Raw genomic sequence first — 19297 nt, forward strand, 5'->3', positions numbered from 1 at the left:
AAACAGTGCAGGCTTATTCCCACAGGAAGCCCGCGGCTATATATTGAGCACTGATTTCGTTGTTGCGTGAAAAAGGTCAACAAGGTGTCTTTTCTAACTCGAGTGGAAAATACACAACTTATTTTCCCCTGACTGAATCACAACGGGGACTCTACTGTATCTTTACGGCCCTATTTATAAAGTATCTTTATCTCAAGCGCGAAAAAATTACCCGGGAACATGAAAAGATGACGACGACTGAAGGAACCTCGTCAAAAATGGCGCGCGAACGATGGAAAATACTCGCTAATGTTCTGACTAAGAAGAACGACAACAATGTCTCCTTGTTGAGTTCTGTTTCCGTGAGGCGTTTTGAAGGGTTTGGGCTGTTCAAATCTGTTGAATGTAAAAGCTCTACTATTGTTCCTGCGGAATTCCAATCGTTTGAATATTTTAGTACTGTTGAGCGAGTCCCAAGTACTCGTGTCCAAATCACAGTCAGGTAAAACAACGATTGCTTTTTATTTCAATAAAATGGCTTGTAGCTCTGAAGTAGGTGTTGATGGATAATTCCTGATAAGGCTATTAGTGCAGACTATGTTTTTTTCATTATTTTTTATGCGATTACACACATAAATTATGTGTTTACTGGGACTCACACATATATCCCAATAACACCTGTCTTTATTTTATTTATATCTTAATTTTTTCAAATTTTTTTTTCAGAAAGAAGAATGTTGGGCTGCAGATTAATGAATTATCAGGCTTTGATAACACAGGAAATATCTGTAAGCATTTTGACATTTTACCACCTTCAATGCATTAGTTTTTCTCTATCGTCAGCAAAGATGAAAAGGTTTAAATTACAACATTGAACAGACTTTATTAACTTTTCAAAGAATATATTGTTTTCTCATTTCAGACAATGTATCATTCTTTAGAGTATCATTTCTTTGTTTAATCATTGCATATGAAAAGACACATGAATCAATTTTGAATATAACGCAAACATAGAAATTCTGTTTTCAAGAGAATAACATGTGGTGTGAAATGGAAAACATTGTGCCCAAGCTAAAAAATGGATGGAAGAAAGCCATGCTGTCTATCCCCACCTCAACCAAAACTTTTTTCTTAGGGGAGGGGGGGGGTTACTATTATATTGTTCATTACAAACCATTATCATACATTGTAACCATTTGATAATCTACAGGTATTTGGCCATCTGAAGAAGTATTAGCATACTATTTATTAAAACACAGGAGTAGATATGAGTAAGTATATGTGTGTATATATATATATATATATATATATATATTAATATTTCCAGCCCCAAAAACTGTACAGTATATCATTTTTTATCCATTATAAGCCCTGTTTTTAGCAATTTTTTGGATTAATTTTCAGGGGGAAATGTGTTTGTGAACTTGGAGCAGGCATGAGTGCTCTAGCTGGTATTATGGTGAGTGTCTTATAAATATTTCATAGTCTTTTGGGTATCTTATATGACAAGCTGAACTTATTCATTTAACTTTTGATCAAAAAATACATTAACCAATTATGGTTTAACATTAATATTTGACAGCTTGCCGCAAACAGTGCGGCAACAGAGGTGTGTTTGACAGATGGGAATCAACAATCTGTGTCTAGTATCCTTAAACTTTTCTTCATTTTTAACCCACTTAAAACCATTAATGTAGAGAGTTTGCACCATCACGTGATGGCAGCCATGTAAGATGGCAGGGACAATACAATCACTTAATATACAAAAGAATTCAATTCCCAAGAGCAAAGGGATTCTATTATTCTGCCATCTAACCACAGACAGTCCAAGCTGTATCATGGGCCTGGTGGTGCAGACCTCTATCGTAGTGTATGGAAAATATCTTGGTAGCTGCCATAACTTAATTAGATCATAAGGATTTTGTTTAGAGATTGTCGTCAGGCTTAACTAATATAAAAAGACATCAAAAGAATCATTGCCAACAACAGTTCTGCCTTTGGAGACACAAAAGTCCATACAAGGTACTCAGACTATTTTAATTCTGAAAAATCCAAAATGTTTTTTAAGCTCATAAATAATTGGTTGGTTTTTCATTGAAAATGGTTTTTAATATTATAGAACAATGGTGTGGGGTGAGAATGCAATAGTCCCAGAAATGAAGAACAAATTTGATCTGATTGTGGCCTCGGATTGGTAAGAGACATTGCTTTTTTATTAAACTCTAAAAATAAATGACTGAAAAAACGATTGATTGATTGATCAATTGAATGAGCTAAAATGAGTTAACAATTGATCAAAAGAATGGATGGTTAAATGAATGAATAAATGAAATAATGAATAAGCCAATAAAAAATTGAATGAATGAGTGAGCAAATGAATGGAACATGAATGGATAAATGAATGAATAAAAAACAAAATATTGGCAGATACATATGAATGCATAGATAAATGCATAAATGACTGAACCAATAAATATTAAAATGAATGAAGAAATAATCAAAAGAAGGAATTGATTGTTTAAATAAAATATGTATGAAAAAGGTTTTTTATTAGAGTTGCTGGGTTTCTGTAGCGGCCTACTTCCGTTTGCATGATCATCATGTGCGTAGGCATGCCAGTTTTTATACTGACCTCAAGGTCACACAACACACATAGTTGTGGATATTTTGAGTCCATGTTTGTTTTTTAGTTTTATCGGAGAAGACTCACTGAAGTTACGCCATGCTAATACTCGATAGCAAGGAATTCATGCAGATTTAGGGAAAATCATGTACTATATTGTTTAATTGCATGATAAATAAACGTCAACTCAGTGAAAATTGTCTGATTGGAGACAAACCCCTAGTTTATGGAAACTACAGTTTCAATAATACAATCCAATGATTTTTCCATAGCTTGTTTTATGTTGAAAGTCACAAAGACCTTCTACACACAATAGATGTCCTCCTATCTCCAAAGGTCAGTTTGATTTGAAAATGTCTTTCTTTTCCTTATCATATATTCATTGATATCCTACTGCTGTATTTCTCAGGGTCGAACCATTTTAATGTCGCCTCATCGTGCTGGCACGCTACAGAAGTTTTGCAGCACAGCCTCATTATTTTTTGAAGTACAGATCATCATGGATTATGATGAATTGATCTCAGCTAAACTAAAAGAGGTAACAGAGTGTATTCCATCTACAAAAAATCACATCTAAATTCTGACAGGATTCAGTGTAAGAAGAGCCACTCTAGAATTACGAATGTTACTAAATCCCCCATTTATTCTTAGAATAATGCTTATACTAAACCTGCTTTTTACAGGCACGATCCCTTGGTAAGGATATATTTGACGAAGACCTTCACTACCCTGTGATGGTGTTATTACAAAGAAAACAGCGCAATGGACTCTACAACCTGAGCTTAGAATGTGATCAAGCTGTTTAACCCTGTAATTGATACAACCATAAATTGTAGCCACAGGTTTTTGAGGCTTGTATATGCCAGTACATAGTTTAAGAAATTATCCATTTTGTACTCCAACCTCCCTGTCCTTGAAAATTCCACTACTTGGGATATTTTTCCGAACTACAGTAGAGTGCACGCACTAAAACCGTGAGCATTAAATAGTACTAATTAGTACTATTTCATACAGAATCCTTTGTTTTCTATTGTTTATCACTATTTAGTGCTAAAAATTAGTATTTGTTTCACGGATTTAGTGTGAGCACTCTACTGTAATATACTGGTTTTACAAGCAGGTAAACTTAATAGAAAATGTATGCATTTGTAATTGCTCTGTACCTACAACGCTGTTCATAATAACCAGGTGACGGTATTATCACTCCCTGCCACTTGCAATATTTTTCAAACTACAAAGTATGAGTAGATACCGATGTGAATTGGAAGTATTTTAATAGCAAAACCTAAGCTTAAAAAACACACACATTATTTACACAAAAAAACAAATATAATTACTGCTTTATTTTAAAATATTAAGCAGTTAGCCATTTTCAAAGAAATGTATATTAATATTATATAATATATTAATAATGCTTAATACTATTTAATTGTATCAATAACTATATCAAACTCCTTGGTTTTTATTTAAATATGATAATAACCTATATTGACATTTGTTGGGATTTGATAAAGTACTCAGTAAAAGATAAAAACGTCATTGTGTTTGATATAAATTATGTACAGTATATTGTCTGGTTCCAGGGTTTTAAATCTAAACGGCCAGACATCAGACCATTTCCACCCAGTTTTTGGAACTTGTTCACTCAAATCTTTGCCTTGCTGGTAATTTTGACCAGTAATGTTCTAATTTGTCTGTCATAATGACTGGCAAGTTACTGGTCGTTATTTTAAGCCCTGAGTTCATGTAAAAGTTTTAAGTAATATCCTTAAGAGTATTTATTCAATACCAGTGGTCTAGTATGGTGGAACCCAGTTAATAGGGCCACCAAAAGGATAGGCCAAAGTGGCAGTATTAGATGGGTGTTCATATTATGTGAGTAAATTTGTATATGTAATAGGACTCCATGCTGTCCAATTAAGAAATAATTGGACGAGGAAAATTCCAAGGACTGACAAAATTGGATGAGGCCAATTTGGCAGTCAGAGGAATTTTTTGAGTCTAATTATTTCTTGATTGGGGAGCATGAAATCCCATTACCTATTAATTATATAGCTGCCTAATTAATCCCATATCAACAAGACCTGTCCAATTAAGAAAATAATTGGACAGTTACCTATATGGGATTAATGAGAAGCTGTATAATTAAATAGAAAGTGTATGCATGGGTGTTTGTTTGGGACTTAAAAGGATCTTCGTAATAACTGGGTGGCTGTATTAAGCACATGCATTAAGCCGTAGAGTAGGGTTCCACTATGGTTGATTATAAGATAAAGCTCTGGTTCAACATATAGTTTGTAATGTGTGCTTGCTTTTAACAGTGACATAGTTCTAGAAAATATTCCACCATCCCAAAGGTAGGGTATTAGAATTTTTTAAGGGTAATGGAATCAAACACCTACCTCTGTAAGGGATGCATGGATAGTTTCTAGAACTGTATAATTTATGAAAATCCTAGTATATTTGATAATAACAGCAATAAAAATATATAAGCTGCTTGATGAAATTCACGTTCTGAATAATTTTTGTATTTTTCTATCGTAATCGTGATGTTTTCGTTACTTTTCATTCCTTTCTTATTCCTTGTAAATTAAAATTAATTTCATTATTGATCCCCCTCTTAATTTTTCCTTTCATAGCATTATCTTCTGACTTCATGAGCCGAAATAGCGAAAAAAAGTGAAATTCAAAGATTATATTAATTACGAGCATCATTTGTAGAAAGCTGGACATTGTTTCTTCGATGCAAAAATACAGGCCATTTCTCAGCTCCTTGGCTAAAATATAATTAAAAGAAAGTAATACTACCTATTTTGACCAGATTAGAGTATAAGCAAGATAAACCAAGAAAAGTACAACTACTGATATCAGCATGCTTTTTCTGTTTTCACTTCTTAATGATTTGAGCTGCTTTTCTGCAAATTAAAAAAAACAGAAACAAAAGAAATTTTAAATTTATAATAAATGATCTGGTATATTAGCAAGTGAGGAAATATTTTAGATGATTTCTAGAGTCCCCCTCCCCTCCCCCAGAGAGGATGAGGCAGTAGACAACACACAGTAGACTAAGTTTTTCCTTCATAAATATACATACGGTGTTCTACAACTTTATCTTTTAGCTTCTTCTCTTCTTCCTGAAGGTCTTCTCTAAATGCAAAAAATTTGTAAAAGTTTTGTAAAATTAGAACCAAAAAAATCCTTTCTATAGAGTGCAATGAAGGGAGGTAGGATGCTTGCCTAAGCTTCCAAATCTATTAATCTGTATATTTTAGTCATTTTAGTAGTAAAGGAAAAGAAAACAATTCAACATGGAGCTTTGAGGTAAGATCTGCCACGGGATTATGATGGAAACATACATGTAGAATATTTGCATAAAGCGATCTTACCTTTCCTGGCTCGACATAGCCCTGAGTCTTAGACTTCTTTCAATACTATCAAGTCTATCTTCACAGCTCGCTAACTGTTTCTCTATATCTTCTATCTAAAAATATTAATATACAAAGACAATGGCCATGCGTGATGTGAGAGCCGGTCTGCATATATTCAAATACATTCGTTGAAATAATTTCGTAAGATAGAAAAACATACCTGTGAAACAATGCTAGACGTCATTGTCTTGTATTTATGAATATAATAAACAGATCTAAAAGTAAATTAATTATTTTTATCAAGTGAAAGGAAAAAGGAGTATATAATTACGACACGTCGTTCACCAAAAGCGTGAAAATCATCAGGCGTTATTACCGTGATTGAGCGGAGACTGGTACCACGATTACCGCTGGTTCACAGGATCGTCGCATCATTTCAAAATGGCGGCAAAACAAAATAAACATGTGACACGTGGATGTCAAGAAATATACCAAAAATTCATTTCAAGCTCATCGAATTCTCATCATAAAAACCATTCAAGCTTTTAGAAGCCTTGGATTATGACAGTCTGTTATTTCTTAGCGTTATTTTTGGGTTTCTTTACGGGCCTGTCAAATCAGATCCCGGATGAATGTCTGTTGCCATTTCCAAGGAGTTATGTGGTTTACAGCCTCAAAGAACACGAAAAGATTATCGTAGATGGAAAACTTGAAGAAGATGCATGGAAAAACGTTGGCTGGACCGAAGATTTCCTTGGTAAGGGACTGGTAAATAAGGAGGAGGGGGAGGGGTGGTGCAAGTTATTAATAGGCTTCATAGTAAAATGTTTCATTTAAAAGAATTCCTTTGCTTTCACAAACTAAGTAGAAAAATATGCATTCCAGGTAAAGGCCATTTTGCGTGGACCATTGCATTTGTTATAAAAACATCTTGTTAGGGTTTCCTTCGTCAAATTAATTTTTGATTGACAGATATTCAAGGATCAGGATGGCCAAAACCAAGATTTCTTACTAAAGCCAAAATGCGCTGGGATTCTACATACCTCTATATAGGTGGATATGTGCAAGAACCTGATGTCTGGGCAAACCAGACCAAACATGATTCAGTTGGTGAGTATGCCAGAAAAACCTGTTCTTAGGGCTGGTTCATGATTTACTTAAGGGGGCGTATGTCTCTCACCACTGTACATGTGTACTGGTAGTTCACATGTACCTGGAGACATAGGTTGGATTCCCAGTTGAGCCACATTTGTGAATTGAGCTCAAGGGTGGTCCAGGGGGGCGGGGCAAAGGGGGACTGAAGCCCCCTTTCAGCAGAAAAAAATAACAAAACAAAACTGAAGAATTGGATGCTTTTTTAATGTTTTCCATTGTGTTGACAGAAGAAACTCAATTAGTCCCCCCCCCCCCCCCCCCCTAAGATTTTGGCTGGATCTGCCCTTGGAGTTTGAATACTAATGTGGGGTTGGGCAAAACCACTCCAATAAATGATATAATATATATAATTATAAATATATGTAATTGTAAATACTGCAGAAACTCTATCGAGTGGCCACCTAATAAACAGCCTACCTCTTTTTAGTGGCCAACCTCTATTTAGTGGCCAATAAATTGGCCGTTATCATCTGAAAAACTAACCAAGAAAGTCTCCCTGGAGAAAAAATTTCTGAATTTTTTTCCTGTTTTGTTTTACAGTCTTCAAGGACAATGATTTTGAGGTAAGAAGACTTTGAATTCTTTCTGTTATTTTCTGTACTGAATAATAGTTAGAAATTTTATTTAGTTTTTGATCAGAACTCGCTCAAAAATCAGGGGCAGATCCAGGGGTTGTCCTGTGGTGCACCTGACATCACTAATGCCGTAATTACTCTTAGGCTTTTTTGAAGCGATGCATAATATCTCTATTTCTTTATTTGGGACCCCCCACCCCCCCTTACAAATTCCTGGATCTGCCCCTGGAAATCAATACATATCTCATTATCTTCCAGGTTTTTATTGATCCCAATGGTAACACCCATTGGTATGTATCAGTATTATTAATTATTTCTTGTTTTAATTTTTGTTTTGTTTAAAAAGATCTTTAATCATTATTATGCATCAGTTAAATAATTTTTATCAAAACAAAAGATAATAATGTTTTTAAGTTCCAAAAGTTCTATTCTTTGGCATGAAGGACGTAGAGTAACTGTTAAACTTAGAGCAAGGTTGTTCTTCAAGAAGATACACTCAATTGAAGAATCGTTGTTGGGTTCAGAAACATAGAACATAGAAGCTGAGACCAAAATGGCACATGGGAAGCATGTTAATTAGATGCATGCTGTGACTGGCGACCCGTGGCATCATCCACTGTTTTTAATACCCGTTAGGCATTCTAAACCGACTGCATGGATGGCGCAAATGAATAAATTATGATATAATTTTGTCATTTCCCATGTGCCATTTCGGTCTCAGCTTTTACGTTATATGTTTCCGAACCCGACAACAATTCTTCAATTGAGTGTATACTGTATGACATTAATAGAGTTATAAATAATAGCTTGTAATGTAACAAATTTTCTTCCAGGTATAAAGAATTTGAAATAAATGCAATAAACACGACATGGGACCTTGAGTTAAACAAGGTATTTTATTAAGAAAATTAATAATAAAACTTAATAATGGCTTGCATGCACCACTAATATGCCACCTCTCATCACTAATTATTCCCAGGCTTGGTGTTGTACTGTATGTACATGTGTCGAGGTGTTTGCTGGTTCTCTCCCATGCTATGTAGGTTTTTCTCCAGGTTTCCTGGTTTTTCCTCCCTCCACAAAAATCAACCTCTAAATTCTAATTCAATCAATAAAAATTGGTAGCCTTATCAAGTGGGTTGCAAAACCTCTTAGGCTTTCTGTCCATCACAGAGTGTTAAATTCGGTTAGCAAGTAGTTAATGAAATAATCCTCTGGCTACCAAAAATTGGTAGCCTTATCAAGTGGGTTGCAAAACCTCTTAGGCTTTCTGTCCATCACAGAGTGTTAAATTCGGTTAGCAAGTAGTTAATGAAATAATCCTCTGGCTACCAAAAATTGGTAGCCTTATCAAGTGGGTTGCAAAACCTCTTAGGCTTTCTGTCCATCACAGAGTGTTAAATTCGGTTAGCAAGTAGTTAATGAAATAATCCTCTGGCTACCAAAAATTGGTAGCCTTATCAAGTGGGTTGCAAAACCTCTTAGGATTTCTGTCCATCACAGAGTGTTAAATTCGGTTAGCAAGTAGTTAATGAAATAATCCTCTGGATGTTTTTCAGCCATACCTTAATGGTGGTGCTGCAAATAGTAGCTGGGAAATGCCGTCAATGAAAAGTGCAATCTTTGTTGATGGTCCAATAAATGATCCTTCTGTGAAAGGTATGTAAGAATCTTTTCCAAAGGAATAGGGGCTAAATAGAGAGGTGGTATGATGAATGCAATTTCATAAAATACTACCGTATTCCTCAGTGTTAGCCTCATTTCACTGGCAACATAGAGTAAAGGATGTACAACCTCAATAATACATACAATGTACAACTTGAAATTTCATTCACCCTCTCTGGAGCACATGAATATTCTACACAAAATAAAACTGTAATATTCCAATTCTTGCTCACTGTTTAAGAAGTACAACTGGTAGTTAGTTCAATCTGATTTGTATATTTCAGATAATTATTGGACAGTAGAACTGGCTTTACCTTTTAAGGACATTGTGGTGCATAATGCTGGAGCTTCTGCTCCTCCTAAAAACTCCGATCAGTGGAGGATAAACTTTAGTAGGTTAGTATGAAATCTGCCACCCCCTGTGACGCAACTGTCTAAAGAAGTATCAGCAAATATTTTCCACTTGCACACTTGGAATTGGTAATTCCTCTACTCATTCCACCATGGTGACATTCATAGTCATGGCTTAATTTTAAAACTATGGCAGATATACTTATTCATTCGTGGCAGTTGAGAGGAACTTGACATTTTGACTGCTACTGCTAGTATTCGTCAGGCAACGGTGTAGACTTGAAGGTGGTCTTCGTACAGTATATATTAAGAGTCTGGTTCCCTTGGGCATTACAGAGTGCTTTTGAATGGTCGGTATCCAGACTTCCAGAATCTGGATTCAGCTGTCCCTATGGATGTTGTAGACTAAGAATGGTTTGGGGCAGAGACTTATAAGTTTAGGCTCCCTCTCGGCAAATGTGATTGGTCCTTCATCCACCCCCTTTCCCTGGTGATCTTCTACCTCCTGTGCAGGCAACCCCATTGTCAAAGAGGTCATCTAGTCACCCCCACCAACACAGCACCTCCAATAAACAATTTATTAAGTTATTCATTTGTTCATTCATTTGTTTATTTGTTCATTCCTTTATTCTTTTTTTTTTTCTTTAGAGTTGAATGGCATGTAAAAGTCGTGGATGGGCATTATGAAAAGGTATAATGAATAAAATCTAAATCAATTCAAAGAAATGTTTAAAAATATTAATGACTAATTAGTGCCGTAATGTATTGCAGGTGTCTGGGATCCCAGAAGATAATTGGGTGTGGTCCCCACAGTATGCCATCAATATGCACCTACCAGAAAGGTTTGTTATGCTACATATACTTATGATTAAACCCATATTCTTATCCAATGAAATTAAACCAATATCTCATTGTATTTGTAATTGCTGGTTGATATACTTCCTCTTTCTAACGAGACAAAAACGGATTGATATGAGAGTGTGGGCTTAAATGACCATAATTCGAGAAGAATCTAATGACTGATATGCTACTATCAGTACAATACCAACCTTAGAAAATCTGTTACCTCTTTAGGTGTTCTGTTTCTCCATCATTTTTGGGCAAAGGAGTAGTCTGAGTAAATTCACTTTTGTCTAAGCCCCTAAAAAACAGGCAGATCTAGGGAATGGGTGCAGGGGATTCCCCCTCACCCTAGACTGCTGTTATCTTAACTGCGTTATTATTGGTGCTCAAGATGGTGGTCCTGATCACAAACAGTCCACTCTCTCTTAAAAAGACCCTGGATTTTCTCCAGCTAATCTATAACTTGTTGTTAGATGGGGATTTCTGCAGTTCAGCACAGATGCCATCAACACTACTAAGTTTGCAGAAACCTCTAACTGGCCAGTTTACTCATCTCTGATCATGCTTTATGAGGCTGAGAAGGTAAGTGCAGTTTTAACAGTATATTCTAGTGCTCTACATGTACCTTAGCCTGCTATACAGAAATTCTTAGAGATGTCATGTTGTCACACCATGTTCTCCTCCCTACATAGATTTTCTGACAAATCTGTGCTATGGCTCAAGGACAGGGTATAGGTTTTTTGCAGCGTTATTGACATTGCTGACCCCTTTTTGGTTATGAAACACATTTGCTTTTGTTTATCTAAGACAGGGTTATCATTAAGTTTTGAAATAATATAAGGTGCTCAGTTACCAGATCATTGTCCAATCTCCTACCCTTACTGGAAAAACCCCTGCAATGACAAGGGAGCTATTTTGCCGTAAGATGGTGCACAGAATTTATATGGTGGTACCCAACCGCCCTGATCTTCAGGGGAGTACGCTCTAGGGAGTGGGGATAAATCGACTACGATAACTTCAATACCAATTTTATTCTACCTTCCAGAAATACATTGCAGTGAATGGCTATTACACTGCCAACCTGACTCTCCTAGAGATTCCCAAGGCGCTCATGACCAGTGAATGTTACAACCAAATAAAAATAGAGGTAATCAATACCTACAACTTTAATATCACTGTACAATCAGACTATCCTGGCCTCCAGGTTGGCCACATCCGGGATGACAGGTTAATCTGGTTTAGTAAGCCACAAACACGACAGGAAATATAATGTGGAAATGAATTTGCTAAGCAGGAAAAAATATCCATTATGATATTTTATACTCATTATTATGAAAAGATAATCTGGAAATCACCTGCAAGGTGTTAAAGTTTTAGATAGTTACAAACTCAAAAGGCTTTGATTGAAAGACTAAAGCTAAAATGTTGCTAGACACTAACGCTTGTCCACTAGCCTGGAACTGTAGCTAAGATTTGCTACTGGCTTGTGAAAATCAGGAATCACTAGATTATAAAATAATCAATTGAATTTGTAGCTGTTTGGATCACAAATCAGTTGCATCAGTTATCTCAGTATTGAATATGACAGCTAGAAACACGTTCATACCTGTAACAGGAAAACGGGCCCTTAAGGCTATCATGACCATGACCATGTCTATAATCCAATTTATTGTACTCTTATAATATCATTGCTTGAAGAGTTCAAATAACAATGACTACATCAAACCAACAGAGCTGGAAATGAATATTATATTTACCCAGCATAAAATCTGCCATGCATCAAAATAGCACTAAAATAATAAAAAATAATATAAAAATAATAATACTAAAATAATATATAAAAATATGAATAATCATTGTTAATCTTAAAGAATAAATGCAAAGCACAGTTGAGTATAATCATTCTATTAAAAAATATCGTTTTTATGAAGTTCCTCTTCAGTATAAAACTGTAGATCAGTTTCACCACCCTTGACAACAATAGACCGTCTTCTCAAGGTTGCGTGCGCATCCAACTTGACGGCCACAAAATTGAAAAACACAAATTCAGTAAAATTGAGAAGACAGTTTTAAAGAGGAATTAAACAGGAGAATAATCAATTTTATGAATTCTTATCGAAAAAATGTTCATAGCAATGCATGATAATACTCGTGTTCTGGTATCGTGGCCTTCAAGTTCCTTAAATTTGGATGCGCACGCAACCTTGAGAAAACGGTCTACTGTCAAGGACTACTTCTGAGAACAAACGACGGTTGTAAAAAAGGGGAGAGGGGAGCAGGTCACGAAATAAACTTTTAAACCCACTAGCAAAAAAGCTTGCAAAAATTTCAAAGTCACTAGCGATCAGAAGCAGAGAATAACAAGCGTTACTTGATGCGGATTCTGAACTTTTCAGTCCTTCATTTTCTGGACTGTGGTCATACTTGCGAAACTTAGCTAGTTAAATTTATTTATTACTCGCTAAATACTAGATTTCACCCGCATTTTGGGAGTTTGCGAGCGTTAATTTCGTACCCTGGGGAGGTGAACTGGTGTATACAGCTAGCTAGTTAACCTATGTTAACCTTTTTGTAGTTTAATACTATTAAAGTATTATAATAATATTCTTTTTAACTGTAAGTGTTTTGAATGTCATAGCATTGATTAACCAAACTTCGAAGTCCAGAAAAATATTGTAAATTCGTTGGAAAAGCTTTCTGATTAGTATTGACCATTCTTTTAAAAGCAAGCACAACTATTTTAATATTTTAAAAAACTGTTTTAGCATTAATCTACCCAAACTTCTAAGTCCAGAAAAAGTTTTTTAAATTGGTTGGGTTCCCTTAGCTGGAGTGACGTCATGGTCTGATCCACCAATCAAAGATTACCGGATTGTAGTATTTCCTTGTTCGTAATCCCAATGGGCTCCAGTTCATTACTTTTTCTATTCCATGGACTACACCATTAGAAGCAGCCACATCAACCGGGTTCAGCATAATGTTATTTACACTGGCACCTCGTCGCCATGGTAACTTCAGGCGGAGAACGTCACGTGACATAGAGAAGACGACGAAGGAGGAACGGAATTGGGACCAGTAGCTGTATTTGCACTGGAGGCCACAGCTGTAGATGGTGCGGTCGAGCAGATGCGCTTTGAGGAAGTGCGTCGCTTCTTTGGAGTCTTCTTGAAGGAGTTTCAAGATGCTTGGGGATCTCTCTCTCAGTCGTTCAAAGGCTCGGTCCGTGGGAGCAAAGAGAGTGACTGAACCATTGATTTTGGCCAGGATTGGCATTATAGACGTGCTTCTTTGAATGATGCGCGCAAGGATGGAGAACTGGGGCTTACTGTTGATGACGTCATAGATGGTGTTCTTGGCGGGAACGAGGACTTTGCCGATCACGTGGATGACTCCATTGCATGTCTCTAGATTGGCCTTTTCTATGCAAGCATCGTTGGCAGCGTTCACCTGAAAGAACATTAGAGGGATTAAAAGGTTAAGTCCTTGCACAGGCTTGTACATTTTCGAGGAATCAACTTTTAAGGGATTGTCTTTGCTGCGGCAAACACAGCTGCTCCCTAATTCAAAAGACTGGAAATTAAAACAACACTGCGCTTGCGTGCACATCAAATTTACCTTTCCAAACTGGAATGTGTTGAGCCTCACTCTCATACCACTACGTGTCATAACACAGTTATCCCGTCCAAACTCGTAGGTCCAGACTTTCCTGTCGATCATGTGATACATGAGCGCCTTGTCCAGTGCCTGAGGGTTCGCTGTGATTTCCGTTTTGACATCAGAAGGCAAAGCTTCAAATGCTTCGTCTGTTGGTGCGAAAACTGTGTAGTTTTTTTCTCCGTTTCTTAATTCCTCCATCAAAGAGCTTCTTTCCAGAAGGGAGGAAAATTTAGTCAGGTTTAAAGCTTTGACCGCTTCGACCAGTTCCATTGCTGGATGAAATTGAAGGATGTCAAAATTTTAGATTTATTTGAAATATAATTTATTTCGTTTGGAGTCAACGAAAATTCTGAGGTCATGACATAGACTCAGTGGCCGTAAAAGTCAGGTCACGTTAAGAAAGTGGTCGTAAAAGTCAAGTGGTATGTGTGTCATAGACAAAGTGGTATTTATAGTTTTCTCTTCCTACATACTGACCTGCAATGGGCATCAAAAGTTTGTCAATCACTTGGACAATTGCGTCATCAGTCGTGACGTCAGCCGTTATTATATTGGCATCGTTCACTTTGAGAGTTTCGTTGCCCTTGTGTTCCACGTCTAAGAATAAACCATTCATGGACTTTTGGCGAGACGACACCAACAGCTGACTGTATATTGGCTCGTCTAACACGTGGTATTTCAATAGCTTCTGTGAATTAAATTGAGTTTCCGTCACCCGGTTAGATCCAATCACCGCTTGACATCAGTCTAATATGTGGAAGGTCGTGAGTTTTATCCCTGAGCAGACCAACGCAATAGCCTGCAGGTTTGCTGTCAAAATTTTGAAGGTCTTTTCTTATTTCGTAATTGAAAAACAAAAAGAAAATGGTACATTTCAATAACCCAGGAGTTGCGCCTGTCGTTCGTGTCAGTTTTCCCGTGCAAATCCTAATCTTAAGCGCCAATGCGTTTTGATTGTATTTTTCTTTATGAGGATGTACCATCTGATGGCGCGCAGGAGTGTGAACGGTACTAACAACGGTTCCCAGGCATGCAGTATTGTCTAGCTCTATGTCTTCTTTAGTCCCTTGTATCTCGAAAACTGAATTTAAACGTCTCTTCTCACCTGAACACAGTCCTTCTTGCTTAGTAACCTGTTGAGCCTGTCAGCCGGGAGGGCCTGGAAAGCTTTGTCCGTTGGAGCAAACAGTGTGACATTTGTTAGGTCCTCCAAGTCATGGCTGCGCAGCAGGCGAGATAAGATGCTGAATTCCGGTTTACCTAAAAATTGAACAAAAGTTACCTTGAAACCAGAAATGCGTCAAAAATACCTAAAAATAGAAAAATGGCTTCCTAAAAGGTTCGTTCAAAGCTGCGTGACACTTCTCTTGAACCCGGAAATACGTCACAAACAAACCTTCCAATGAACATGGGATAGGAACGCATTTATGTGCATATCTCCGAGAAATTGTTTCCATTTCGAACGCAATATTTTTCTACTGACTGAGCAAGGCTCACCTTTGAGGTAATCTCTAAGGGTTCCTTGTGTTGGTTGTATGAATTTGTCAATAACATGGACGATACCATTAGACGCTCCTTGGTTGGCATCGATTATCTTGGCTCCCTGGACCACGAAAATCTGGGGGAAGTAAATTTATTTATTCATTTATTAATTTTCTATTAATTGGTTTTTTTTGTTTGATTATCGCATACACAGAACATTTAACAAAAATTGACCCACTTCATACGGACGACGTGCAGGATTCCTTGATTCTCAAATGGCTTTTTGCAAGGAGCATGCAGCGTGTAGCCTACAGTGGAATTTGAAAAAACATCGCGAGACGAGTTGCAGCAATCGTTGTCAAAAGTGAAATTCGTTTCTAGTTTTGGCAAACTGAAGATTGCGTCTCTATTGCAGTGTGTAAACACTTTTGCAACTTGTGTCGCAAAGCTGTTGCGAGATCAGTTGCAGTGAAAAATGCTCCGTGTAATCGCGCCTTAACGTCGAACTCCACATGAGCCCAACCTAGTGACATGAAAGAAAACCGCCTTATTATCCATTGTTTTTTCAATTCGTACGGTTCATGTTAGTTAGACGTTTGACTTTAGTTTTAGAAAAAAGATTATAATACAGACGACCCGGCATTACTGCGTCTGTAGATTATACAATCCCGTCCACAAATCTCAAAAGGTAATCGAAAACTAACTTTCCTATCGTTGCATCTATTGACTCTCATTTTATGAGGGGCATCCATTGTCTTGAGTAGCTCATTATTCTTCAGTTGATCAGTGACTAATTTCCCTGGAAGCACGTGAAACAGAAGGGCATCACCAAGTCTGGTAGACTCTCCTTGTAGTTCGTCCAGTGTCTCTTTCGGTATTGCTTCGAATGCTTCATTGCTCGGGATAAAAGCTGTGTAACGGGTATCCTGTGGTATAAGAAAAGAAGATCGAGTGATTGAGGATATGACTGACTTGTGGTCGCGTGAGACTGGGGTATCCCAAAAGCCTTTGCGCAACAAGACTCTCTCTAGTCCCACTCGTCTCAAAAGTGGATAATCGGAATGCCTGTTATTACACGTACTCTCTTTTTCTTTTTTTTTTTTTACATTTTCCTTCCTATATTTTTTAAAATAAAGGTACCGTATATCTTTCTACCCGTTCATAGTAACTTCCACCTGTTCTACGGCAGTAATGACATAAACTTACCAAAATCAGCTCAGAACCGACACCAGACTCCGTCACAAGTTTAACAAACTGATTCAAACCGAGTTTTTTTGCGATGTCAATGATGTTCAACTTGGAAACGTATAGCTCTGAAAACCATGAAAAATTAGGCAGTGAGTAGACTTTCAGCTACACCGGACACTGGAAACATTCCAGTACAACCCTGAGGAAACAGGAAACAGGAAGTATTACCTTTGGGACAGCCAGGCTGTCCTTCGACTCGTGCGAAGGCAGGACAACATTCGTATTTGGTTATGTAATACCTTCTGAACCTAAAATTATATTGGAGTATATATAGATTGTAAAATATTCAAGCAAAATTCAAATTTGTTCCACCATGTTCAATGATAAGGAATTAAACAGAAAGGTTTGAGAGAAAGAAATTCATTGCAATGCACCATCTGCATTTCCAAATACAAGCCTCGGCAAGTTATTGGCTTAGGTAGGGCAGAGTTTATTAACTCTGGGTAGGGTTCGTGTATCTTTGAACGAAAGCCAGGTTCAATATTCAGTAGAGTATCAAAGATGCTTAGTTTCGTTAGGGAAAAGACAAGCAAAAGTAGCCAAATAAAAAAGCTTTCTCAAAAACAGCTTCAGTAACATCGTGCCAGCGGCTGTTTTTTTAAGGAATTTTCGAACCAAACTGGAGCTTCCTCAAAAGATAAGCACGCTGCTTACTCATTTGTTTTCCTATTTTCTTTCTAAATTTTTAGCCTTAATACACTCTTTCCTCGATAGAGAGTTTACTGAAGTTTTTTGAAACAAAAGATAAATCTTTTTGCACTGAAGCTGTACGTTCATCTAATCTTGCTGTTTACTTCGTATTTTCCCCATCTTTTCTAATGACGGAAGGCCGTGCTTAAAGTTCATCGACATGACCTAAAAATAAAATTCTCGTTACATTCAAGAAAATGAATAGCTAAAAGACGTCTCAAAGTTAACGAACTTGTAAAGCTCTTCTCTTACTTGTTTTCTTCTTGTTTACTATATAAATAGCGCAATCAATAACGGATAAAGAGTGTGACGAACGACATGTTCACTTGAACACAAACTAGTTTTCTACCGACCCTTCTAGTCTAAACTTCCAAACAAGCGGAAATGTCCGGCTGTTAGGTCTCACTTCTCCAGTCTCAGTTTTGACGGATATCTTTATTTAGTTTTAAACTGCTAACTTTTAACTGCATTGTGTTTTTGTTGTGACCAACCTCATACTAGTCTCCCTCGCATCCGTTTTTAGTGTCGGTCGTGACGACCGACACTAAAAACGGATGCGAGGGAGACTAACTTCATACCTGCATTTGAGTCTTCGCCGTCCGAACATAGTTCGACATTCACGGGACACCGTAATAGGAACTTTAACTCCACAGACGTTAATCCTGGGGGCGAAAAAATTATTCATTACTCAGTTCAATTCAAGATACCTCCACTATTTGAGAATAATAATATCAAGTCCTTGCTTTGTTTAGCTACGTTTTTATTGAGTGATTTTATTTCGAAAAAGGCAATCACTGAAATAACGTTATCTTTCGTCTTTGCTGTGTCTGTCATCAATCTTTTTTCAGACGTGTGAAGAGAGTATCAAACATGTTTTTAAAAAATAAACACGCTATATGCGTAAAAAAAATTTATTAAATAAAAGAAAAATACCAGAAAATTCTCACAAAGCGGTTGTGAGGGGACTGAAGACGCCATGAAAGAAATGGCAAATTCGATTACAGCGCATGTTTTGGATGCAAAGGATTCGCAGTAAATTTTTTTTGGTCGCTAGATTTTTAGGTTAAGATTCCTCCATCTAATAATAAGCGTGTGTGGATAATTTATCAACTAAACTACAGCATATATGTAGGAGAAAGCGTTACCCGTCTTTTTGTAAAGGTGGCTGTTGAACTTTCTTCGAAACCTCGTCAAGACGATGCGACAGGCGATGTTGTTCATAAACCCAATCTTTCCATACTCTACGCCATCCAAATGGATTCCACCACGTACCAAGTCCACCACCGATACAAAGGAATAAGATAATAAGCACCGCCAATCCTCGAACCAGGGAACAATGAGCCATGTTTTATGAGGATGATCACTTCGTATGGCTATGGCTAGTAAATTTGACTTGGAACACTGCTATTTGATCTGTTTTGGACGTGTATCAAGGAATTTGATACTTGTAGATCTGACTCCATGTATTGAGTTTCATTGTCTCGAGGCACTTCCGAATCTTAATTAGGTCTACAGCTTTTGACAGTGTGGAACAGTAGCTCTGATTGATGAGAAACTTGTGGTATCATATGGGTGTGTACAAAGATCGCACAGAGAAAGGCGAAAAATCTTACCTTATCTTTACCCTGGGTTCCAGAGGGCCGTGTGGGGTTGGGGGTACC

The 19297-nt window shown here is 37.1% G+C and overlaps 4 protein-coding genes across 4 annotated transcripts; 2 read left to right on the forward strand and 2 right to left on the reverse strand.

The window, feature by feature from the left end:
- Positions 1 to 48: 48 nt before the first annotated feature.
- On the forward strand, positions 49 to 5112 carry LOC116294402 (calmodulin-lysine N-methyltransferase). Its single transcript, XM_031702002.2, has 10 exons — positions 49 to 481; positions 706 to 767; positions 1190 to 1250; positions 1384 to 1438; positions 1562 to 1625; positions 1941 to 2001; positions 2099 to 2173; positions 2875 to 2938; positions 3012 to 3140; positions 3286 to 5112. Exons 1-10 carry the CDS (start codon positions 228 to 230, stop codon positions 3406 to 3408), a joined length of 948 nt encoding a protein of 315 aa, XP_031557862.2. The 5' UTR covers positions 49 to 227; the 3' UTR covers positions 3409 to 5112.
- On the reverse strand, positions 4049 to 6309 carry LOC116294403 (coiled-coil domain-containing protein 167). Its single transcript, XM_031702003.2, has 4 exons — positions 6191 to 6309; positions 5989 to 6083; positions 5697 to 5749; positions 4049 to 5517 (listed from the first exon to the last, which is right to left on the reverse strand). Exons 1-4 carry the CDS (start codon positions 6212 to 6214, stop codon positions 5411 to 5413), a joined length of 279 nt encoding a protein of 92 aa, XP_031557863.1. The 5' UTR covers positions 6215 to 6309; the 3' UTR covers positions 4049 to 5410.
- A 94-nt stretch (positions 6310 to 6403) lies between these two features.
- On the forward strand, positions 6404 to 12489 carry LOC116294401 (uncharacterized). The gene is made up of 11 exons (XM_031702001.2): positions 6404 to 6727; positions 6943 to 7080; positions 7666 to 7688; positions 7959 to 7990; positions 8534 to 8591; positions 9260 to 9359; positions 9650 to 9761; positions 10365 to 10407; positions 10488 to 10558; positions 11033 to 11141; positions 11605 to 12489. The coding sequence occupies exons 1-11, from the start codon at positions 6532 to 6534 to the stop codon at positions 11827 to 11829; spliced, it is 1107 nt and encodes a 368-aa protein (XP_031557861.2). The 5' UTR covers positions 6404 to 6531; the 3' UTR covers positions 11830 to 12489.
- LOC116294399 (transforming growth factor-beta-induced protein ig-h3) lies at positions 11576 to 19054 on the reverse strand. Its single transcript, XM_031701998.2, has 10 exons — positions 18782 to 19054; positions 18215 to 18298; positions 17115 to 17194; positions 16905 to 17011; positions 16403 to 16624; positions 15714 to 15834; positions 15322 to 15476; positions 14694 to 14904; positions 14175 to 14488; positions 11576 to 14006 (listed from the first exon to the last, which is right to left on the reverse strand). The coding sequence occupies exons 1-10, from the start codon at positions 18979 to 18981 to the stop codon at positions 13398 to 13400; spliced, it is 2103 nt and encodes a 700-aa protein (XP_031557858.2). The 5' UTR covers positions 18982 to 19054; the 3' UTR covers positions 11576 to 13397.
- Positions 19055 to 19297: the final 243 nt, after the last annotated feature.

This window comes from Actinia tenebrosa, unplaced genomic scaffold (assembly GCF_029948245.1).
Source record: "Actinia tenebrosa isolate PJP-AT-01 unplaced genomic scaffold, QUT_ActTen_1.0 PGA_scaffold8__29_contigs__length_14323225, whole genome shotgun sequence".
Lineage (NCBI taxonomy): Eukaryota > Metazoa > Cnidaria > Anthozoa > Actiniaria > Actiniidae > Actinia > Actinia tenebrosa.

Excerpts from the sequence above, each read along its gene's own strand:
- LOC116294402 (XM_031702002.2), top strand. The coding sequence starts at position 228 with ATGACGACGACTGAAGGAACCTCGTCAAAAATGGCGCGCGAACGATGG. Across the intron at positions 768-1,189 it reads TGATAACACAGGAAATATCT|GTATTTGGCCATCTGAAGAA; the intron begins GTAAGCATTTTG and ends GATAATCTACAG. Across the intron at positions 2,939-3,011 it reads ATGTCCTCCTATCTCCAAAG|GGTCGAACCATTTTAATGTC; the intron begins GTCAGTTTGATT and ends TGTATTTCTCAG.
- LOC116294403 (XM_031702003.2), bottom strand. The coding sequence starts at position 6,214 with ATGACGTCTAGCATTGTTTCACAG. Across the intron at positions 6,084-6,190 it reads CGTCTAGCATTGTTTCACAG|ATAGAAGATATAGAGAAACA; the intron begins GTATGTTTTTCT and ends TAATATTTTTAG. Across the intron at positions 5,518-5,696 it reads AGATAAAGTTGTAGAACACC|AAAAGCAGCTCAAATCATTA; the intron begins GTATGTATATTT and ends TTTAATTTGCAG.
- LOC116294401 (XM_031702001.2), top strand. The coding sequence starts at position 6,532 with ATGACAGTCTGTTATTTCTTAGCGTTATTTTTGGGTTTCTTTACGGGC. Across the intron at positions 7,081-7,665 it reads GACCAAACATGATTCAGTTG|TCTTCAAGGACAATGATTTT; the intron begins GTGAGTATGCCA and ends TTTGTTTTACAG. Across the intron at positions 7,689-7,958 it reads TCAAGGACAATGATTTTGAG|GTTTTTATTGATCCCAATGG; the intron begins GTAAGAAGACTT and ends ATTATCTTCCAG.
- LOC116294399 (XM_031701998.2), bottom strand. The coding sequence starts at position 18,981 with ATGGCTCATTGTTCCCTGGTTCGAGGATTGGCGGTGCTTATTATCTTA. Across the intron at positions 18,299-18,781 it reads CCACCTTTACAAAAAGACGG|GATTAACGTCTGTGGAGTTA; the intron begins GTAACGCTTTCT and ends TTTCGCCCCCAG. Across the intron at positions 14,007-14,174 it reads ACACATTCCAGTTTGGAAAG|GTGAACGCTGCCAACGATGC; the intron begins GTAAATTTGATG and ends ATGTTCTTTCAG.